Genomic DNA, 18,991 nt, shown 5'->3' with positions numbered 1-18,991 from the left:
TTACATCTGATTTTCTAGTATTATGAACAGCCATGAATATAACAGATTTTGTTTACATCTCAATATATTCTAATAATTTTTCAATATAAGATTTATCAGTCACAAGATATTCTTATTGATACTTATTGCCAAACTGCTTTCCAGAAAGGTTTTAGCACTTCCCAAGCAATATCTGAAAGGATTTGAATGCTTTGTATTTGTATTGGCAAGAATATGTTCAATTTCTCTTCAACATTTAAAGTTCCATTAACCAACAATCAAAGCAGGGATCAAAAGTGCATGTTAAATAAAACCACGCTGCTTGTTCAAAGCAAGAAACTAAAATCACTTTCAGTTGATCTTTAAGCTTCTCTGGGATTTCAGAGATGTAATGCACTGTTTGGGGGTTAAGGGAGTGCTGGAATGGTAGGGAAAGAACTTGAATTGATCGAATTCTTGCTGTGTCACTCTGCTAGAAGCTCTGCACGTATTATTTAATTTCATCTCATTTGCTGCTGCATGAAGTCGTTTTTATTGCCCCAGTTTTATTGATGAATAAAGTAAAGCTCAGAGGTGATCTGGAACTTTTCTAAGATCAGATAGCTAGGAAATGATGAAGAAGAATAGATTTAAACTTGGATCTTTCTACTTCTAAAATCTTTTGCACTCTGGCAGATTAACAAAACAATAAGCCTATGAATAATAAATACTAGTCTTTAAAGTTAGACTGTGTAGAAACTAACATTAAAAAGACATTTTAATTGGATTTTAGGCAGCCTTAAGCCAGAACAACTTGAAATTTTGAAGGGAAGGTGATCTGTACCTAATATTTATAAAACAGCAACAAACGGTTAATAATTAGTTGAACATATCCTGAAGTGTCATTATAACCTTTCTCTATGGGCACTTGTTACTATTTAGTTTGATAAAACTAACCTTACTAATGCATTGTATAAGGAAAGTAATTATACAGGAAAAACTGAAGTTTTTAAGATTTTGTTTTTGTTTAGTAAGAATATCAGAATAGTGTTTTGGATTTAGACTAAAGAAATCCTAAGCAGTGTTTTTCAATTTTGTTAATATTCTTTCATGAATTATTGTATCAAATTTTTATAAATTTTTTCACATTGGTATCACAGAGGCTTTAGTTAAACTCTGCCCTTTGTTTCTCACTATTTTCTTTGGCATCGTCTATTTCCAATAAAGTTCTCTTTTCCTGTTGCTACCTGTTTAAAGAATGCTTCACCCATATCACTTACAATTTCACGTAAAAAAACTATACATTTTAATTCAGTAGTCATTCGATGTTTAGGAGCTAGGATATGATAAAGCATTTATTAACTTTTTGCTAGTTTTTAAATTCACATTGGTATGTATTTTTAACCTTCCTATATCGTCTGAAAAATGTCAAATTATTTTGCCCTTCAAATATTAGTTATGAAAGAGATAATTACTCATACAGTAATTATTAAGTCTTCAGTTGAACAATTATTGATCAGACTGATGAATATATTATTATGATTCCCTTGTTTCATAAGACTAGTCTTACGTGAAATTGTAAAACAGGCATTTTGTCTTATGTCTTCTAACTCTTACTACAGTGCACTTCTCTCCCATCCTAACATCTACTCACATACCCATTTTCACATTTTAGCAAGTTCCAGGTTGTCAGAATTATTCCCTGCTCTCTTTTATCTCTTTCAAAATCTGAATTCAGTAGTGATCTCATCTCAGCTAAAGCATTCTAAGAAAATAATTTCAAACATTTGGTTAAAAACTGATATGTTAAGCCTTCCAGTGTTAATGTTTGAAAAAGATGCTTAGAGCTTGGTGCAGAAATAGTTTCAATTGCCTCTTCTACCACATAGACGATAAACATATATTTAAATTTAATATAAAAATCTCATATCGTCCTTCCCTTTGATAAATGTTAGCTAGTATAGAGCATTTCTTCTTTACTCAAGGATTGAGCATTGTGCCCTACAAAAATCTATTAAAACTGTCTTTTGAAGGATATCTGGCTGTTTTTTTTATATTAGCTCCAATACCGATTTATTCCATTTACCTCCTGTGACAGTGTATTGCCAATCAGTCAGGCACTTTGTTGAGTAACACATGTTACTCGAATCTTTTTACACTCTTATAGACCTGTTCAAGTTACTTTTTGCTCTTCTGAGAAAACAGGAATAACTCTGGCTTTATATATTTTTGGAACTTCAGTTTTACTCATATATATTTTAAATTCCATAAGCTCCTATTTATTTTCCTTAATTAATATTAAGTTTGAGCTCATGCCCTTATTCCATATATTATTAAATTTTTCTAGTTTTGAGTAATTAAAATAACATTAACCTGAAACAAGATGATAACTGGCTATATCGATTTATATTTTCGTTCTAGAATTTTCCCGTTCTAGTGTTCAATTGTTTTCTTCTTCACGAGATTTTGAAGAATGGATAAGGCACTATACTTTCATTCCCACCGATTTAAATGTCTGGGTGTATGATAATTGAATCTTTATTTGAAACCAGCTCAGATTCTATGTCTAGAAAGCCTACCACTAGACTTGTCCACTAACTCTCTATGCTCTCCTTCTGTAACAGCACCACCAGAGAATACAAATAGTTTCTTTTTGCTTCATGGTTGCAAAGTCAGTGGATTTCTTTCATTGATGAGCTTGTTATAAGTTCATTACCAGTGGAGCTCAGATAGTGTTCCAGATATTGCACTGTAAACTGAAAATACCTTCAGGTTTCCTGATGCTTTGGATGCGAGATCTTCCAAAAGCTACATCTCTGAGGATCAGAGTGACCTTTGGCATAACATCACATCATGAAAAATTACTGAGGAGGCTAAAAATGCTGATTTTTCTTCTGTGTCATCATCATTGCTTCTGGATTTTAGATTAGTATCTTTTTGTGCAGATAAAGAATGGTATGAGAAACGTGCATTGTCTATTCCCCTTAGGTAATGTCAGAGGGTAGAGGGTGGGTCTAAATTAGGTATTAACTCCTATGCTTTTACAGGTCACTTCCTATTTCTTGAACTACTGCATCTAATAGTCATTTTTTTGGAAGTGAGCTCCATTGTCAACACCAACACAACTATCAAAACGCACAACGAAGACACTTTAAGTTTATAAAAAATTGTAGTAATATCCTTCAGAGGCTTCTAGAAACATTACCTAATTGGCATATACAGATATCTATTTATAATATATAAATTTATTATTAGTTTATAATTAATAGATTCATTTATAAACAGTGGTGTTTGTTACTAGCTTTCCTAAAAAAAAAGCAATTTTTGATTATTTGAAGGATCTATGCTTAACACTTCTTGGTTTTGAGTCAATCTAAATGCCATTTGGAAAGGCCACTTAATCAATAATGAAGTTTCAGGTGTAAATGCCTCTATGAGTTAAGCCCTCTCACGGGTTTGAAATAACGAGTGTTAGTCAGTGCTGGTTTCATTGATTATGAACATATCTTAAAAGTAAATATGTCAAAGCACAGGGGAAGTGTTATGGTTCTCAGGTTGGCGCATGTTTCTTCCATTGTGCAGCTTAAAGTAGGAGTGCAGCATGAAAGAACTCGTGCTGATTAGATGAAGGCAATAGCCTTAAGAACTAAACTCGATTTCTTACCAGCTTTCTACTTTTTTCTTTAAGCAGCCTGAACTCTGCATCTTTTATCCCTTCATGTGCTTTCTAAATGATTTCATAACCCCATGGCATTTGCCTTCACTTCTGTGTGACTACTTTTTTTCTTTAGAGCTCTTCCTACCACCTCCATGCTCCTGCTTTTTATGCCTCCATTCCTCCATTGCTGACCAAGGGTCCTCAGCTTTACTATTTGTTTCCCCATGTATATACTCAGGCCCATTCATATATTTTCAACTTTGCACATCTATAAACTTATAGAACTTACTGAAATACATTTCTTTCCATTCCTATTATATTCAGTCTCTTAATTATAGCCCCATCTTTTAGAAAGGACCAAAGGAATTTAAAAATAATTTATTTAAGGATGATTTAAACATATTTGCTTTTATTCTTCATTCTTGTTTTGATGACACTAATATATTTGTGACTTTTGATGCTGTACACTTGAATTCCATTCGTTAATTTCTACCTTGATGAGTTATTTTTAATTAGGAATACTAAGATTCTTATTTCTGATTTATAAAATTGCAAAATTTGCAAATGGTGTAAAAAACAGTGAACACTAAGTTTATGTAGGATTTAGGGAAATTTAAGATATTTTCAACACTTACCAGAAATTAGAGTGATTTAAAGACAATTTTTTAGTAAAGATATTTTTAGTACTATTCACAAAAAAATTTTAGCGTGGTTTCATATAAAAGTCAAACTACAAGTTAATTAAGGTAAGTGTTTTATTTAGAGTTCATATTATTTTTCTTAAGGTGTTTCAAAGGCTTGGTCTTGCATTATTGTCTGTTAAGTAGATGTATGAGCAGTAAACTAAAGACCTGAAGCCTTAAATTGTTTGTTTACACCAGTTAATTTATTAGATTTAATTTTTGTAGGTATAAATAATTGAAATAGAAATATAATTTATATTTTGTGTCAGTTTTATTGAAATTGTAATGATTTTTTTTCCAGGAATAATATTGGTGGCTTTGCAAAAAGCATATTTGATAGGTTCCCAGTATTTCACCAAATATCTGTAATTACATTTTAAAAAAATTCTTAAAAAATGAGCTTTGAATCCTAACAGTTCCTCTATGATAGAATGTCTTTATGTAAGGATTGCTACATACTAATGATTTTCTTCAAATTTTCTTTTTCCCCTCACCAGCCAGGCCCACAACTCCTCTTTCTGTAGGCACCATTGTCCCACCTCCAAGGCCTGCTTCCAGACCAAAGCTTACTTCAGGCAAACTCAGTGGGATTAATGAAATAGTATGTACTCAGGTGTTTCTTTTTTTTTTTTTAATTACAACTGTTTTGATTTAAGATGCAAATGATATCTTTCTATATGCCCTTTTAGAGCTGAATGTTTAGAATTTTCTACCCAGTTCTTGCAAGTATAGGAAAGTTTTCCCAAACAATACTTCCTTCACTCCCCTATATTACTTCAGTGATCATACCTGTGGAGCAAGATATTGTTCAGTTGGAAAGAGAGTTCCTGAGAAAGTTGACACTTTCTAAAAATACTATTTAGTACTGAATGTTTCACAGTTAAGCACTTTTTATGTAATTCTGTGTGAAGGCAAATATTAAGGAAGAAGTGTTAGTCCTTAGAAGTATAGTGCCAGGTGAGTCCTGGAGGGCATCTAGTCCAGCTTTCTTTATTTTGTATATAAGGAAACTGGAATTCACATCACTTGATTGACTTGCACATATTAAGTACATAAAAAAAATAAAGCATTGGTCTTCAAAAGTTGTCAGATAAAGAAATTTTATGAGTTCTATTTAGAGTGAGGCTCTCTCAAACAAGTCTTTGCCTGTGATCTATTCTATTTTGCTTCATCTTTTACACTAATTGCCAGAATTACTTTTCTAAAAGTCAAGATTATTTATCTTTTCCCCCTGATAAAGATCTCCAGTGGTTCTAACTGAATGTACAAGGTTCTTGATGATAAAGTTGCCCCAGTAACCTACATTACCAAGCTAACTATCCAGCTTTCTCCTCTGTATAACCCAGGTTCCAGCCACTTGAAACTTTCTCCTGTTCCCCAACTACATCATGTTCTTTTATACATCCATGTCTTCTTCTTATGCTCCCACTATCTGAAATGCACCTCAGTTTTCTTTAAGACCACATTAATTATCACCACCTAGGTTAAAGCCTTCTTTGACCATTACTCCTCCCCCGGTAGGTTTAATCATTCTCTTCCTATATCCATATACTTTGTCACAGATCACATTGTATTTCTCCTCTCCAGCGCCACCAGCCATACTTTGTTTGCATGTGTTCCCCTCACCGGACCATGCCTTAGCCAATTTCATATCCTTAATGCTTTGCATAATACTTGTCACATGGTACATAGTTAGAAAATGTTTCATGAATAAATGAAAAGGTTTGAACACCAAATATTGAAATGGTGATATCTTTTACTCACTGTCTTAATAACAGACTTAGTGGAAGTGAAATGAAAAACTACAAGCTGCCAAGTAGATGGTTATTATTTAAGTAATATAAAATTACTACATATTAATAACATGTTTTTCTTGATTACAAAAGCAATACATAATCATGTTATAAAATTTGGAAAATAAACAGAACATAAAAATTCCTTTTATATTTTATCACCCAAAGATAACTACTGTTAACATTTTTGTATATATCCTTTCATTATTTTTGAATTTATGCAGAGGCAGTAAAATAGAGTTATTAAAAGCACAAGTTTATTAGCCACTAATTACCTGAGGAACATTAGGCAAGTTGTTTATTTGGAGTCTCAGTTTCCTATGGATAAAATGGGTATAAAGATAATAGGTTATTGTGATGCTTAAATAAGTTGATATAAAACACTTAAAACATTGTCAAGTGCAAGTAATTGCTCAAAAAGTTACTATGAACGATACGTGTAAGTTTTTAAGTAAAAGGTCATATCATATATTTTTTTTTTGTTCACTTGAAAATATTTTGGGAATGTCTTTCTGTATCATAAATTATTTCAGTTTTCAAACGTCTTTAAAGTGGTAGAATTTTTTTTCTAATAATCTTAAGTTATAAGTCTATTAAAAAAGTAAAAGTGGGACTCTTGTAGTTGAGTCCTTCCCATCACCATCCACTTCCTGCCCCAGCCTTGAGCACCTTCTGGCAGCCACGCTGAGGCTTCAGGGAGCTGGAAGCGGCTGCAGAGCACGATCTCGTCTTCTACACCACTGTCAGCATTAAATGTCCACAAGTTTTCAGAAATTTGTTTGACATTTAGTTTATTTCCACTTTTTCATTGTAAATGTCTTAATGAATTTTCTTATGTATTTGCAGACATTATTTTATTGGTAAAAATATAAAAAGTGAAATCCATGAGCTAAGTGGTATGCAGATATTTAAGACCCTTGGTGATTGTTGCTGTATTGCCCACAGAAAGGTGGTGCTGATTTGAATTCTCTCCAGCTATACATTGGAGCACCCTTTTCCTTGCATACTTGTCTGTGCATTCTTCACAAAGGGTCTATAACCACACCCTCCTCATATCCCTGCAGAGAACCGCTCATTGTTCTAGAGCAGTAGTTCTCAAAGTGTGGTCCCAAGACCAACAGCATTAGCATACCTTGGGAACCTGGTAGAAATTCAATTTTTCTGGCTCCACCCCAGACAAATCAGAAATTCTGGGGAGTGGCCCAGCAACTGTGTTTTAACAAGCCCTCCAAGTGATTCTGATGCATGCTAATGTTTGAGAACCACTGGTTTTAAGCAGTGCTGTCCAATAAATAATGCAAGTGACATATATAAAGTTTCAAGGAGCCAGTGAAAAAAGTAGAAACAGTGAAATTAATATATTTAACATATCAATATAAAAATTGAGACTTTTTTGTGTGTGTATGCTCTTTTTAAAATCTTTTGTTTTATAGTTCATCTCTTATTTGAACTAGCCACATTTTCAGTATTAGTGGCTACTGTACTAGATACAGTGCCATTCTAAAACAAGAGAAAACCACTTGAGAAAAGAGCTCTTTTTGCCTTTCCTAAAAAATTGTAAAATACCCATTCTACATTATAAAAATGCAGCCAAATTATATTGGTCATAAGGCCATGTTGCCACAGGAGAACTGTCCCCTATTGTAGTGGATTTCAAAACTTTTCCAAGCTTGTAAGTTTCGAATCAGCTGTTGAATATAATATTTGTTTGGCCTCACATTCAGTACACCCTTCATCTACATACAGATACAACTGCATTTTTACATTGTGCAATATTTTCCAGAATAAGGAGTCATCAAAAAGCCCTTCTCTGGAACTAATAGTTTAAAAATAATTAAATGGGAGGTGGGGTAGGGGCACTTAATAATTGTGAAACACTTTGGGCAGTGTTTTCTAATTTTTATAAAAGTGTATATCTGTAAATTTACATTCATGCAATGAAGAATTGACTAATTTTAGTGTCTGAATGTTTATAAGGTTTGTTTTTGCTTTTTGTTTTTAAGTTCCTTAAATAACAGGACAGGAATAGTGTCTTTCTCATTACTGTTTTGTATCTAGCACCTACACCATGTCCTATCACATAGTAGGCACTAAATAAATACTATATTTCCTTAATACTTTTATAAGTAGGAAAAGATTATTTTTAATTAAGCTAAATATGCCTTTTTTTAAAAAGTGAAAGACCTCAGGAAGTATTGCTAATGTATTGTTGGAACAATTAGGAATTTGGAAGGAAAAAAGCTCATTCACCAAGGTAAAAGATAAATGCATCGGAGTTATATTTGTTTTTATGTTTAACTAGTAGAATTAACATTTTCTCAAATCTTTTGCATGGTGTTCACTTTCTCAATGAGAAAGCATTAAAATGAATTGCCAAGGAAAATGTGGACAGATTTGTAAACACTAAAAGGGCAAGCAAGATTTAGGGAGAAAACTATTTGCAGCAAATAAAGCAAAGGGTTATTGAAAGCTCAGGTAATACTAAGACCTCTCCCAAACTAAATCATACAAAGCTAATACATATAACTCATAAAAGAAAAAATACCAATTTTATTTTTATCAAATTAGTTAAAAGTTAAATTTTTTTTCCTTCTTCTATGGCACACCTATTCACTGCTGGCAAGGGTGCAGAGAAATGTTTTCTCGTATTTATAGGCAGACTGGTAAAGTCAGTAACCCTTTTGGTAAGCAGTTTGGCAGTGTCTATGAAAAGACTTCATAGTGTTTAAACATTTAACTTCTGAGAATCTAAAGCATACTTTTTGAAATACAGGAAATATTTTATGTACAGAAATTCTCTTGACAGCATTTTATAAAAATAGCCTGAAGCTTTTAATATATTCTCAAAAATTATTTGACCTACAGCATCTCTAATTTTGGGTTATAAGAAACTCACACAGTAAATTTAGTTTAGTTTACCTGATACTTAAAAAATCTTTTCTGATAATAGAGGGATTGTTTTACCATTTTGATAACTTTTTTGTTTTTAAGCCCAGGCCATTCAGCCCACCTGTAACTTCCAATACCAGCCCACCTCCTGCCGCTCCGTTAGCCCGGGCAGAAAGTTCTTCCTCTATCTCATCTTCTGCTTCATTAAGTGCTGCCAACACTCCAACAGTAGGTAAGTGATTATCATCAGTTACATGTGAAAGTTAAAATCCAATGATCAGGCTGAGTTTTTTGATGTTTTTAATGGGCTAGTGATGATTTTAACATTAAAAATTTTGGTTTTCTGGAAACACTCCTGGCATTATAAAACCAGCCACATTTTCCCTTTTTCATAGTTTATGTTATCTGAAAAGAAGAATTTTAAGTATGGTTGGCACTGTTAGGAGTACATCAAATTTATAAACTACTGACCAATATAAATACTATAGTTGAAGACAAAATATAATATACTCCTTTCTACTGTGAATTGATACTTGCATTCTTAAGAAAGTCTGTGTTTTAAAAACAGCTGATTCAATGAAAGGTTTATGCTTGCAGTGAATCATTTTTTTCTACAAGAATTTAAATCATAAAGATTTAAATTAGATATTAGGGTATAGCTATATAAACCTAAACCTCATCAAACATTCAGTATTACATATAGATTTTGCTTGAGATTTTTTTTGTTACCTATATCCAATCTTCCTACAAATTCTTATTACTTTTCTCACTTTTTGTTAGTAAACAAAGTACAGAGCCACTTAAAGTAGCTGTTGCGGGAGCAACAGCTTCTCATCAAAATTATACCTTGTCCCCATTGCTGTGCTTCTAAGTAGTAATGGGTTTGTCCTTGATAATATAAATCACTGATTTTTATTAACTAAGCATAAGTCAGTAGCACTCAAAGTTTGGTCCTTGGACCTGCAGCATCTGTCTGAATTACCAGGAAACTTATTAGAAATGCAGACCTTTTAAATTAAGCTTTGGGAGTGAGGCTAGCAATCCTTGAATAGGCCTTTGAGGTTATTCTGATGCATGTTAAGTTTGAGAATCACATTCCTAATTAAGCTGATTTAATTATAAATCTAATTTTATTTGTCAAAACTCACATGGGAGAAATGTGTATTTTGTATCTGGCCATTGTAAAAATGGCATAAGTAATATAGGCTAAAATAAGGTAAAAAAATGATTTCTAAATCTCCAAATATGTTGTTTTATGTATCTTTATGAACTTAGATATATTGTTTACATAAAGGTAAAAGAAAAAACTTATAAATTTGATTTTTTGCTGTAACAATACTTTATTCTTATTTTTTCTTTGTATATGTGGTTTTGTTCATTTGTTTCTGCAGAATCTACATTTTAGCCATAAAGAACATAGATGGGTCCTATTAGAATTCAGGCAGGTAGTCTAAACCAAAATTGGCTTTTCTATTACATCTGATTCAGAAGTTTTCCTTTTTGTGATGTAAACTTTACTTTTGATTATGTTGGTTACATATGTTTTTAGTTTGAGTCAGTGCGGGCAATAGGAGCACCACAAGTAGGTGACAGTAATGACATAGGCAGGATGTATGTAGATTTTGTACAAAGGTTCTTTAAATCTACCTAAAAATTCTCTTTGTCATGGTGCTCATTCAACTGTGTTGAGATATAAATTTTTGATTCTTCTTGTTTCTTGAATATTTTTTCCTGCAATATTTTGTTTTATTTAAATATGATAGAAGATGATAATTTGATTGGGACACTCTCTGAAATTGAAAAGCACTGTGAGACTTCACAAGGTATTGTATATCGAAAGCAAATGTATGTGTTCACTAATGATTCTAAAGTGTATCTAAAATACTTTATCTAATTTTTCCTTTTCCAGCAATGTATGGTGTCTCAGAAATCAAGAATAACTTTAAGGTTTAATGATCTCAATTTTATACTAATTATGTCTAGTTGCTATACAGAATCCATTGCTATCAAGCCTCCAATTATAAAAACACAATATGTTTGCATTATCTTCCATCTCCCTGCTCTTCTCTCAACATTGAGAAATAGCAATACATCTTAACTCAAATTGTCAAAACTAATAAGAAAAGAAGCAGCAACACTATGTCAGTTAAAAAAATATTTCAGTAGCTAAACTACCAGAGCAAAAGCTATCATACAAAAACCATACATATAGTGAGTTGAAGTTAGAGGCACAGAGATAGGAAATAATTGGGAGTGAGCCTCTTGTTTTAACTCTTGAGCCAAAAGGAATTCCACAGAAATATCCATTGATTGTTACAAGAAGGTACCCCTTACCCTCAACATTTTTGAAATGTACAGTTGTTTAAATGTGAAGCAATTAAACCAAAATTGGAATGCAAACTATCCTTATAAAGAACACAAAGAATTTATTTCTGAAGAATAATTCTGAATATAAATTTAGACTTTTTTAGAGACCTAAGTACATATTTCGTGTCAGTTTTTATGCGTGCAATATAACCTTGAAAGAAATAGAAGATACAAAAGAGGATATGCCAAAGTGTTCACTGGATGAGTTTTTTTTCTTATTTTCATTACTTGCCAGTATTTGAACAACGGGTCTAACAGTTTATAGGGAAACTATCTCAAGAATTCTCATTTTATATGCCCAAATTAATTGAAAAGAATAACTTTGTTACGTGTCTTTTGAGCTTTAATGTCAAAGCAGTTAGCAGACATTAATATTACCCATGACCATGTGTAAATACCCCTATGTGTAGGTTATTTAAGGGAAACAAATCAATAAAATTATTATAGCCTTCATCTTTCTTCTGAAAATAAGCTTTCCTGAATTTATAATTGCACTCTAGATCAATATATATTTTTAAAAGGGCAATTGAACTAATTTAAATTTACATTTTCCCAGTGCACAGTCATGTATTTGCATATATATAATCAGTGGATTTATACTTAGTCTGCTTTTTTCACTTAACTTTTTCTTACACACATTTCCAAAACGACTGCCTCTTGATTAGGACCTTATCTTTCACTTAAACCGTCTCACCTGATCCAAACTTGAATCCTCGCCAACAGTCATTTTTCTCTTCAATCCTGGATTCTACCCTGTGTTCAGAGTGATCTTACTAAATGAAAAACCTAATTATGTTTCTCTTAAATATTTTTAGTAGTTTTTAATGCTAAAAGGTTAAAATTAAAGGTCTTGCATACTCTGAGTCATAAACACTTCTCTAGACTCATTTTCCTTTCCTTTCATCATTCCAGCCCATCCCTCACCAATGAACTATGCTCCTGCTTTGCAAAGCCACATGTTCAAAAAGGCAGCATTTTTTCATCCCTCCTTAGCAAAGTGTCTGGCACATATTAGTGGCTAGTAAAGCAGCTATTGTGATTTTGTGAATAAGCTTTTATATTGTTTAAATTTTCATATGAAATTTTAAATTGTCTTAAGTGAGGGGTTGCTTTTCCCAATGGCCTAGAAGCAGCAATTCTTGTTCCCATGTATTTTTAGTCAGTGTGCTATTTTTCTAACTATGAAAACCTTCTAAATCAAAATCCCTTCAAAATCTCAAATACTACAAGATCTTCCCAGCCTCTAAGCCTAACAAAAGATGTTTTTCACTGTACGATCTCAGGTTTAGTTGTAAGGCAGAGAAAGCCAGTTCTGCTTTTTGTCAGAATCCTTCAGTTATCTCAAAAGTAACTCAGTCTTTTACAATAAGTAGTTAACCTCTGAAATAAACATATCTGATGGCTATGATAATTGTATAGCATTTATATCACAAAAGCATACATTCAGACTTCAGAGATATATGTTGTCCTAGTTTATTTTTTAAATAAAAATGAATAATTAGAATTAACTGTTCTATTGACTTATTTTACAAATTGTATCACATATTAAATAAAATGTATCACTCTCCAATTAGTAGCAGTAGTGATAGTGGTAAGGCATAAGTGGGAAGAACATATTTGTGTAAAGACAAAGGCACTGTACTCTTTTGAGGGATATTTCTATTATGAAATAAATCGGGTACTTTGTTTACATAAAACAAAAAACCAAAACATGAACACATGCATAGATTAAATTTGTTTACATTTTATTCTGCTTTTAAAACACTATGCCTTATTATGATTCGACTCAAAGTGTCTTATCTGAGTGAATTTTATGTCAGGAATATTATAAAAAATATTACATTTATTGAGGCAAGGTAATGTGGCAATATAATACAAGTATTAGACAAAAATGAAGTAAAATAAAATTATAATGAGTAGTGTATGAAATATACCGCTCAGTTAGAATTAGCAAATGGATAGAGGTAGCTTAAATACAAAAATCCAGTTTAATGCCTTGACTTGTGTGAGTGGTAGAACCTGAAAGAATTTAGTACTTGAATGATTTCAAAGCCATATTTTAGTAATTTTAGCTCTTAAGGTGAAGGGCTTTTTTCTTCTGACGTTCCTTAACTCGACCCATCCGTGTCGTTACATTTAAAAGAAAAGTCATTGTGATGTGTTTTCCTGATATTTTTGCCCTGACTTGTGTTCCAGTTTGTTTTATGCTATATTTTTTAACCTCCGGATTTATACTTGGGATGTCATTGAAACCAGTAATAGTCATTTGTGACAAGCTAACATTGTGACTCTACCTGTCTTGATATTTAATAAATGTCTTTCTGTAGGATTTAACAAATGAATTGTATGTATTCTAGGTGTGTCACGAGGTCCCAGTCCTGTCAGTCTTGGAAATCAGGACACCTTACCTGTGGCAGTCGCCTTTACAGAATCTGTCAATGCTTACTTTAAAGGAGCAGATCCTACCAAGTTAGTTTTAAAAAGATGTGTTTGTTGGCGGTGATGGGGGGCTGGGTGGTAAATTTTCGGAGTTCTATTTGTTTCTGTATATATTAGGGATTTCTATTTTTTATCTGCTTTTTGCTATCAAACAGTCATTTAGGGATTGTCTTTCAAATTTAAAAGTCACTGTAATCAGCAATACTGATGGCTTTTTTCCCCAGTTTATTTACATTCTTGCTCAGGCTTTATGAGCAAGATGACATCTGTTGCTTGACGTATTTATTGAGCAGGATGATTTAGATGGGGATAGAACTCTGAATCTTGGCCTAATGTATGTCTGGCAAAAGTGTAACATTTGTGAAGGAGACCTAGAATGCATGTTGAATATCCGAGACTCTTGGCAGGATTGGTTTAACTGTCTTTTAAGAAAATGATAATTGGGTGAATAACCACCCCTACTTTTTATGCAACATGTTTACTCAGCATACATTCATTCATCAAATGTTTGAGTGTTTGCCATGTGTAAGACTTTTATAAATTTACATTATTGTGAGAGGAAGGTTGATTAGTTTTCTCATAATCAAGCTCAGGAGAGAAGAACTGTTTTGCTTACTGAGGTGTCCTCAACACTTATATCATAGTAAGCGCTCAAATATCAGATGACCGAATGTATATTGAAGGAATAATGTTACTCTTGGAAAGTAGGGGTATTAATATATGCCAGAAAGAAAAACCAGAATAAGGAGATGGAGAATTATGATATAGGGCTACCGTTTTACATAGAATGATCAGAAGAAAATTTTTGGAGGTTAAACAGATGTTCGAAAGACATTGAGAAACAAGTTATGCAGATTCTAATGAGTATAAGGGATTGAGGTAGAAGCATGCTTGGCATAGTCAAGAAACAGCAAATAACCAGGTCACTGAGTAGAAGTAAGCAAGGCGGAATGTACTCAAAGATAAATCCATAGAAGGACCAGGTCAGGTTGGGCATTGTAGACCATAAGAAGTTTGGAAATAATTTTGAGTGAGATGGAAAGTCAATGGAGGCTTTTGAGCAGAGGAGCGATGAGGTTACTTATGCTTTTGAAAGAGTACTGTGGCACTGTGGCTATATAAGAAATAAACTGGAAGGAGTCAGAGTAGATGCAGAGAGAAGGTTAACCACAGAAGTCCAGATGAGGAATAATGGTGACTTCTGTGTTGGTATTAGCAGATGAGATAGTGAGTAGTAATGAGATTCTGAATATGTGTTGAAAACAGCTGTCATGATTTGCTGAGAGAGTAGATTGCTAAGTTTGAAGTACTTTTATTATGACAACTTAGTGGACTTGAGTTGATAGTTGAATACATAATTCTGGAGTTCAGGACATAGGTTCAGGCTAGAGATCAATATTTAGTAGTCATTAATTTGTATATAATACTTAGAGCCAGGGGCCTTAGACAGTAGAGATCTGATGAGAACTAAGTTCTGGTCACCTTCAAAGTTTAGAAAACAGGAAAAACAAGAATGATCCAGCAAAGGAGTTTGAGACAGCAGGCAACAAGAGAGGTGAGGAGAGAACCAGTAGAGAGCAGTATCCCAGAAACTAATCGAATAAACCCTTTCATGGAGGAAGGTGTGAAGCTAATCTGATGCCACTGACAGGTCAAAAAGAAATTGACCCTTGACAGTTAGGAAGTCATTGGTGACCTTTATAAAAACAATTTTAGCAGAGTGGTGGAGTTAAAAGCCTGATTGGAGGGGAGTTCAGGAGCAGGAGAGAGCAAATGTAGACCACTCTTTCAGGATATTTTGTTCTAAGGGGAAGCATAGAAATAGGGCAGCAGGAGAGTGAGAGTAGAACCAGAGGAGGGTTTTATTTTAGCATTTAAGATGATATTCATTTTAGCATGTTTCTGTGCTGATGAGAAGAAAAACCAATATTTATGGAAAAAATTGAACCTGTATGAAAGAGTACAGTTGCATGAAGTTCTTCAGTGTGTAAGAAGAGACGAACTTCAGTGCAGAAGTGATGGGATTGGCCTTAGGTGCATAGACTAATCATAGTTGAAATAGAAAGGAAAGCAGAAGGTATGGATACAGAGTTAGGTAGATTAAGAGTTTTGTAGTGAGAGCAGGTTCTCTTCTGATTTTATTTTCTCAGTAAGGTTTAAAGTCAAGTCATTGGTTGTATGAGGAGAGAATATCGCAAGTTAGAGGGAAAAGGGCAAGGTATGAAAAGAGCCAGGGGATACAATAGAATTGTCAAGTAACAGTAAGGGGGCCTGGTTGAGAGTTTTGGCTGTGTGGTTGTCTTTCTTTAGTCTGGTTCAGCTCTGTGGATGAGGTAGACTGGAAGACAGGATCATTAGAGATAAGGGGATAAAGAACTAGGTGACCGAGGTATTGAAAGGATTGTCTGTGTGGATATTGAAATCACTAAAAATGACGATGATCTGTCTCTGAACCACTACCCCTAACTGTGGGTCAGGAGCTGAAATTTTCAGAAAACCGGAGGGAATGTTGAAGACGACTTGAAAGGGATGGGCCAGTGAGTAGTATAGTTCAAGGGTATGCGTTTCAAAAGAAGTTGGTAGTTTTTAAGAAGGAAGAAGGAATATAGAGTAGGAAGAAGCAATGAGGAGGACATCTGCCACTGCTCCCATGAGGCCCAGTACTTTGTGGAGTCTGGAGGGGAAAATAGCCGCAACTAGAGATTATGTTACCTTCCAGAACAGCTAGGGGATGGTTTCGGCAAACAAGTAAAGCAGTATTCTCACTGTGCCTGCATTTGTGTTGGAGTTTAAATCTGGGGAAAGATGATGCTAATTTGAGTTTGCCATTTCATAGGATTATTTTTTTTTATGATTAAATTGAAAAATAATTCATCCATAATTATGATTAAATACTTTTAAGCCAAATATGCTTTAAATGGAGATTAAATCAGCTAATGTGAATTATTTAAAATCCCCAATTTCAGGTGTATTGTGAAGATCACTGGTGACATGACAATATCATTTCCAAGTGGAATTATTAAAGTTTTCACTAGCAATCCATCTCCAGCTGTGCTGTGCTTCAGGGTGAAAAATATCAGCAGACTAGAGCAAATTCTTCCAAATGCACAACTTGTGTTCAGGTTTGTGTACTCTTTTGTTTTGAATTGTAAAGATTTTTTTCCTTCTCTGAAGATAATACCAAAATTCATTGTGATTGAACAGGCCTGCTGCTGTCTTTGTTTTTGGTGCTGGTGGTGATTATTGTTAAATCCTTCTCTACTGCCTATCATCTCATTGTTTAGGCAAGCTTCTGTATGTTTTTCTTTTTAGTTTTCCCTCCCATCTTTTGGTTCCTTTTTAGTAGTCTTTCCCAAGTTACCAAATTATTATACAGAAGTAAAGGACAAAGTCAAAATAACAAAAATATTTCTTATACATGCAGTGATCCATCACAGTGTGATTCTAACACAAAAGATTTCTGGATGAACATGCAAGCTGTTACTGTCTACCTCAAGAAACTGTCAGAGCAAAATCCAGCTGCTTCTTATTATAATGTAGATGTATTAAAGTATCAGGTGAGTGTCCTGTCATTGAAAAAAATCCTAAATTAAAATATTAATAGTCTTGCAGATTATTACATGAATAATATGTTATAGCCAAATGAGGTTCATTCCAGGAACTCAAAAGATGTTTGAAAATTAAGAAATCTGTTAAGCTCATGCAGATTTTGACTAATTTGATCAAATTCACCATCTCTGATTAAAATATTGAGTAAATATAAATACGTGAATGTGTCCTTAACCTGAAGAGACCAGCAGCATCAAGTCTTTTTTTTTTATTTTTTTAGGCAAGGCAACCCTTGGTTGACCTCACAGATTGCAAGGACCTTTTCAGTTTATAATCCCTTATGTTTTATTTTTTTATGCCTACAGCACCTGATCTTCCTAGGTGTTCTCCCAACCAAATACTAACCAGGCCCGACCCGGCTTAGCTTCCGAGATCAGACGGGATCGGGCTTGTTCAGGGTGGCATGACCGTAGAGCATCAGTCTTGATAACAAAACACTTAAAGCAATCAATCAAAGTCAGGAATGGCAAAGACAACCATTATTTGTTAGCATAGAAGATTTTTCTGGATGTGTTAGTATAATTAGACAAGAGAATAAGAAAAGTGATATTAAATATTGGAAAGGAGGAACCAAATATATATTACTTGGTGATATTATATTCCTGGAAAACTCAAGAGAATCAACTAAAAAACTATGTGATATAGGCGAATTTAGTAAAGTGGTCAGTTTACAAATTAATAGTTTTCAAAACAATCAGTACTCTTTCTACTACTGACTTGAAAATAGTAAGAGAGGAATACTTCATTCAAGGAAGACTTATGTTGTAAAAAGTTTGTCTCTTTCTAAATTAACTTATAAATTTAATGTAATACTGATTAGAAACCCAGTAGAGGTGTTTATGCATTTGTGTTTGGAGACTTGACAGTCATTTTCAAGTTCTCTGGAAGGATTAAGTTTAGAAGAGTAAGTCAATAAGTGTTTTAAACAGTAACATGGAGTAATGTTTTAGTTTTAATGGGAAAATTATAAGGCAACAGCACCTAAAATAGTTTAGAACTGGCACAACAGTAGATAGCCAGATCAATGGAACAGTGTACAGTATCCAAAGGTAGAGATTTGGGGGAAAATTAAGCTGAATCCTTAACTCCAATCTTTAACCAAAATAAAATCTACATGTATTAAAGGTTTAATAATAATAAATGAAACCATAAAGATACTATATTATTGGTGAAAATATGTATATTTATGGGTATATATGTATGTGTCCATATGTACTTATTACATTTTTAAATCTCAAAATGTGGAAGACCTTTCTAAGTATGGTACAAAACCCAGAAGCCATGCAAGAAGAGGGACGTTTAACACAAAAATAAATTTGTATAAAATTTTTGGCTGTAACAAACGGTTAGCAGAATCAGTATTTAATCTGAAGGAAAAGTATTTGTAAGACATCAATAGGCCAAAAGGCTTATTGCTCTAAAAACGCCTTGTAAATTAGTAAGGGAAAGGTGAATAATGCAATAGATAACTTATGAAAAGATGCTCCATGTCAGTAGCAATCAGAGCAGTGAATATTCACACAACAGTTTTAGCGCATCTGGTTGACTGAAATAAAAGACTGCCCTATTAGGAGAGTTGTGACCACTTGTTAATA

General features: G+C 33.4%; 1 protein-coding gene and 1 pseudogene across 3 annotated transcripts in view; one reads left to right on the top strand and one right to left on the bottom strand.

Moving 5' to 3' along the window:
• FCHO2 (FCH and mu domain containing endocytic adaptor 2) overlaps window positions 1–18,991 on the top strand; it is a 99,522-nt gene that overhangs the window by 69,389 nt on the left and 11,142 nt on the right. For all 3 annotated transcript variants that reach the window (XM_036225439.1, XM_036225441.1, XM_036225440.1), the window contains exons 18-22: window positions 4,797–4,900; window positions 9,084–9,213; window positions 13,706–13,817; window positions 16,754–16,909; window positions 17,212–17,344. In XM_036225439.1, coding sequence (XP_036081332.1) covers window positions 4,797–4,900; window positions 9,084–9,213; window positions 13,706–13,817; window positions 16,754–16,909; window positions 17,212–17,344 — 635 coding nt within the window. The remainder of the gene's footprint in view (window positions 1–4,796; window positions 4,901–9,083; window positions 9,214–13,705; window positions 13,818–16,753; window positions 16,910–17,211; window positions 17,345–18,991) is intronic.
• On the bottom strand, window positions 17,693–17,811 carry LOC118607319 (annotated as a pseudogene).

Source organism: Rousettus aegyptiacus, unplaced genomic scaffold (assembly GCF_014176215.1).
Source record: "Rousettus aegyptiacus isolate mRouAeg1 unplaced genomic scaffold, mRouAeg1.p scaffold_m13_p_8, whole genome shotgun sequence".
Lineage (NCBI taxonomy): Eukaryota > Metazoa > Chordata > Mammalia > Chiroptera > Pteropodidae > Rousettus > Rousettus aegyptiacus.
This window is presented reverse-complemented; position numbering and strand designations above follow the sequence as displayed.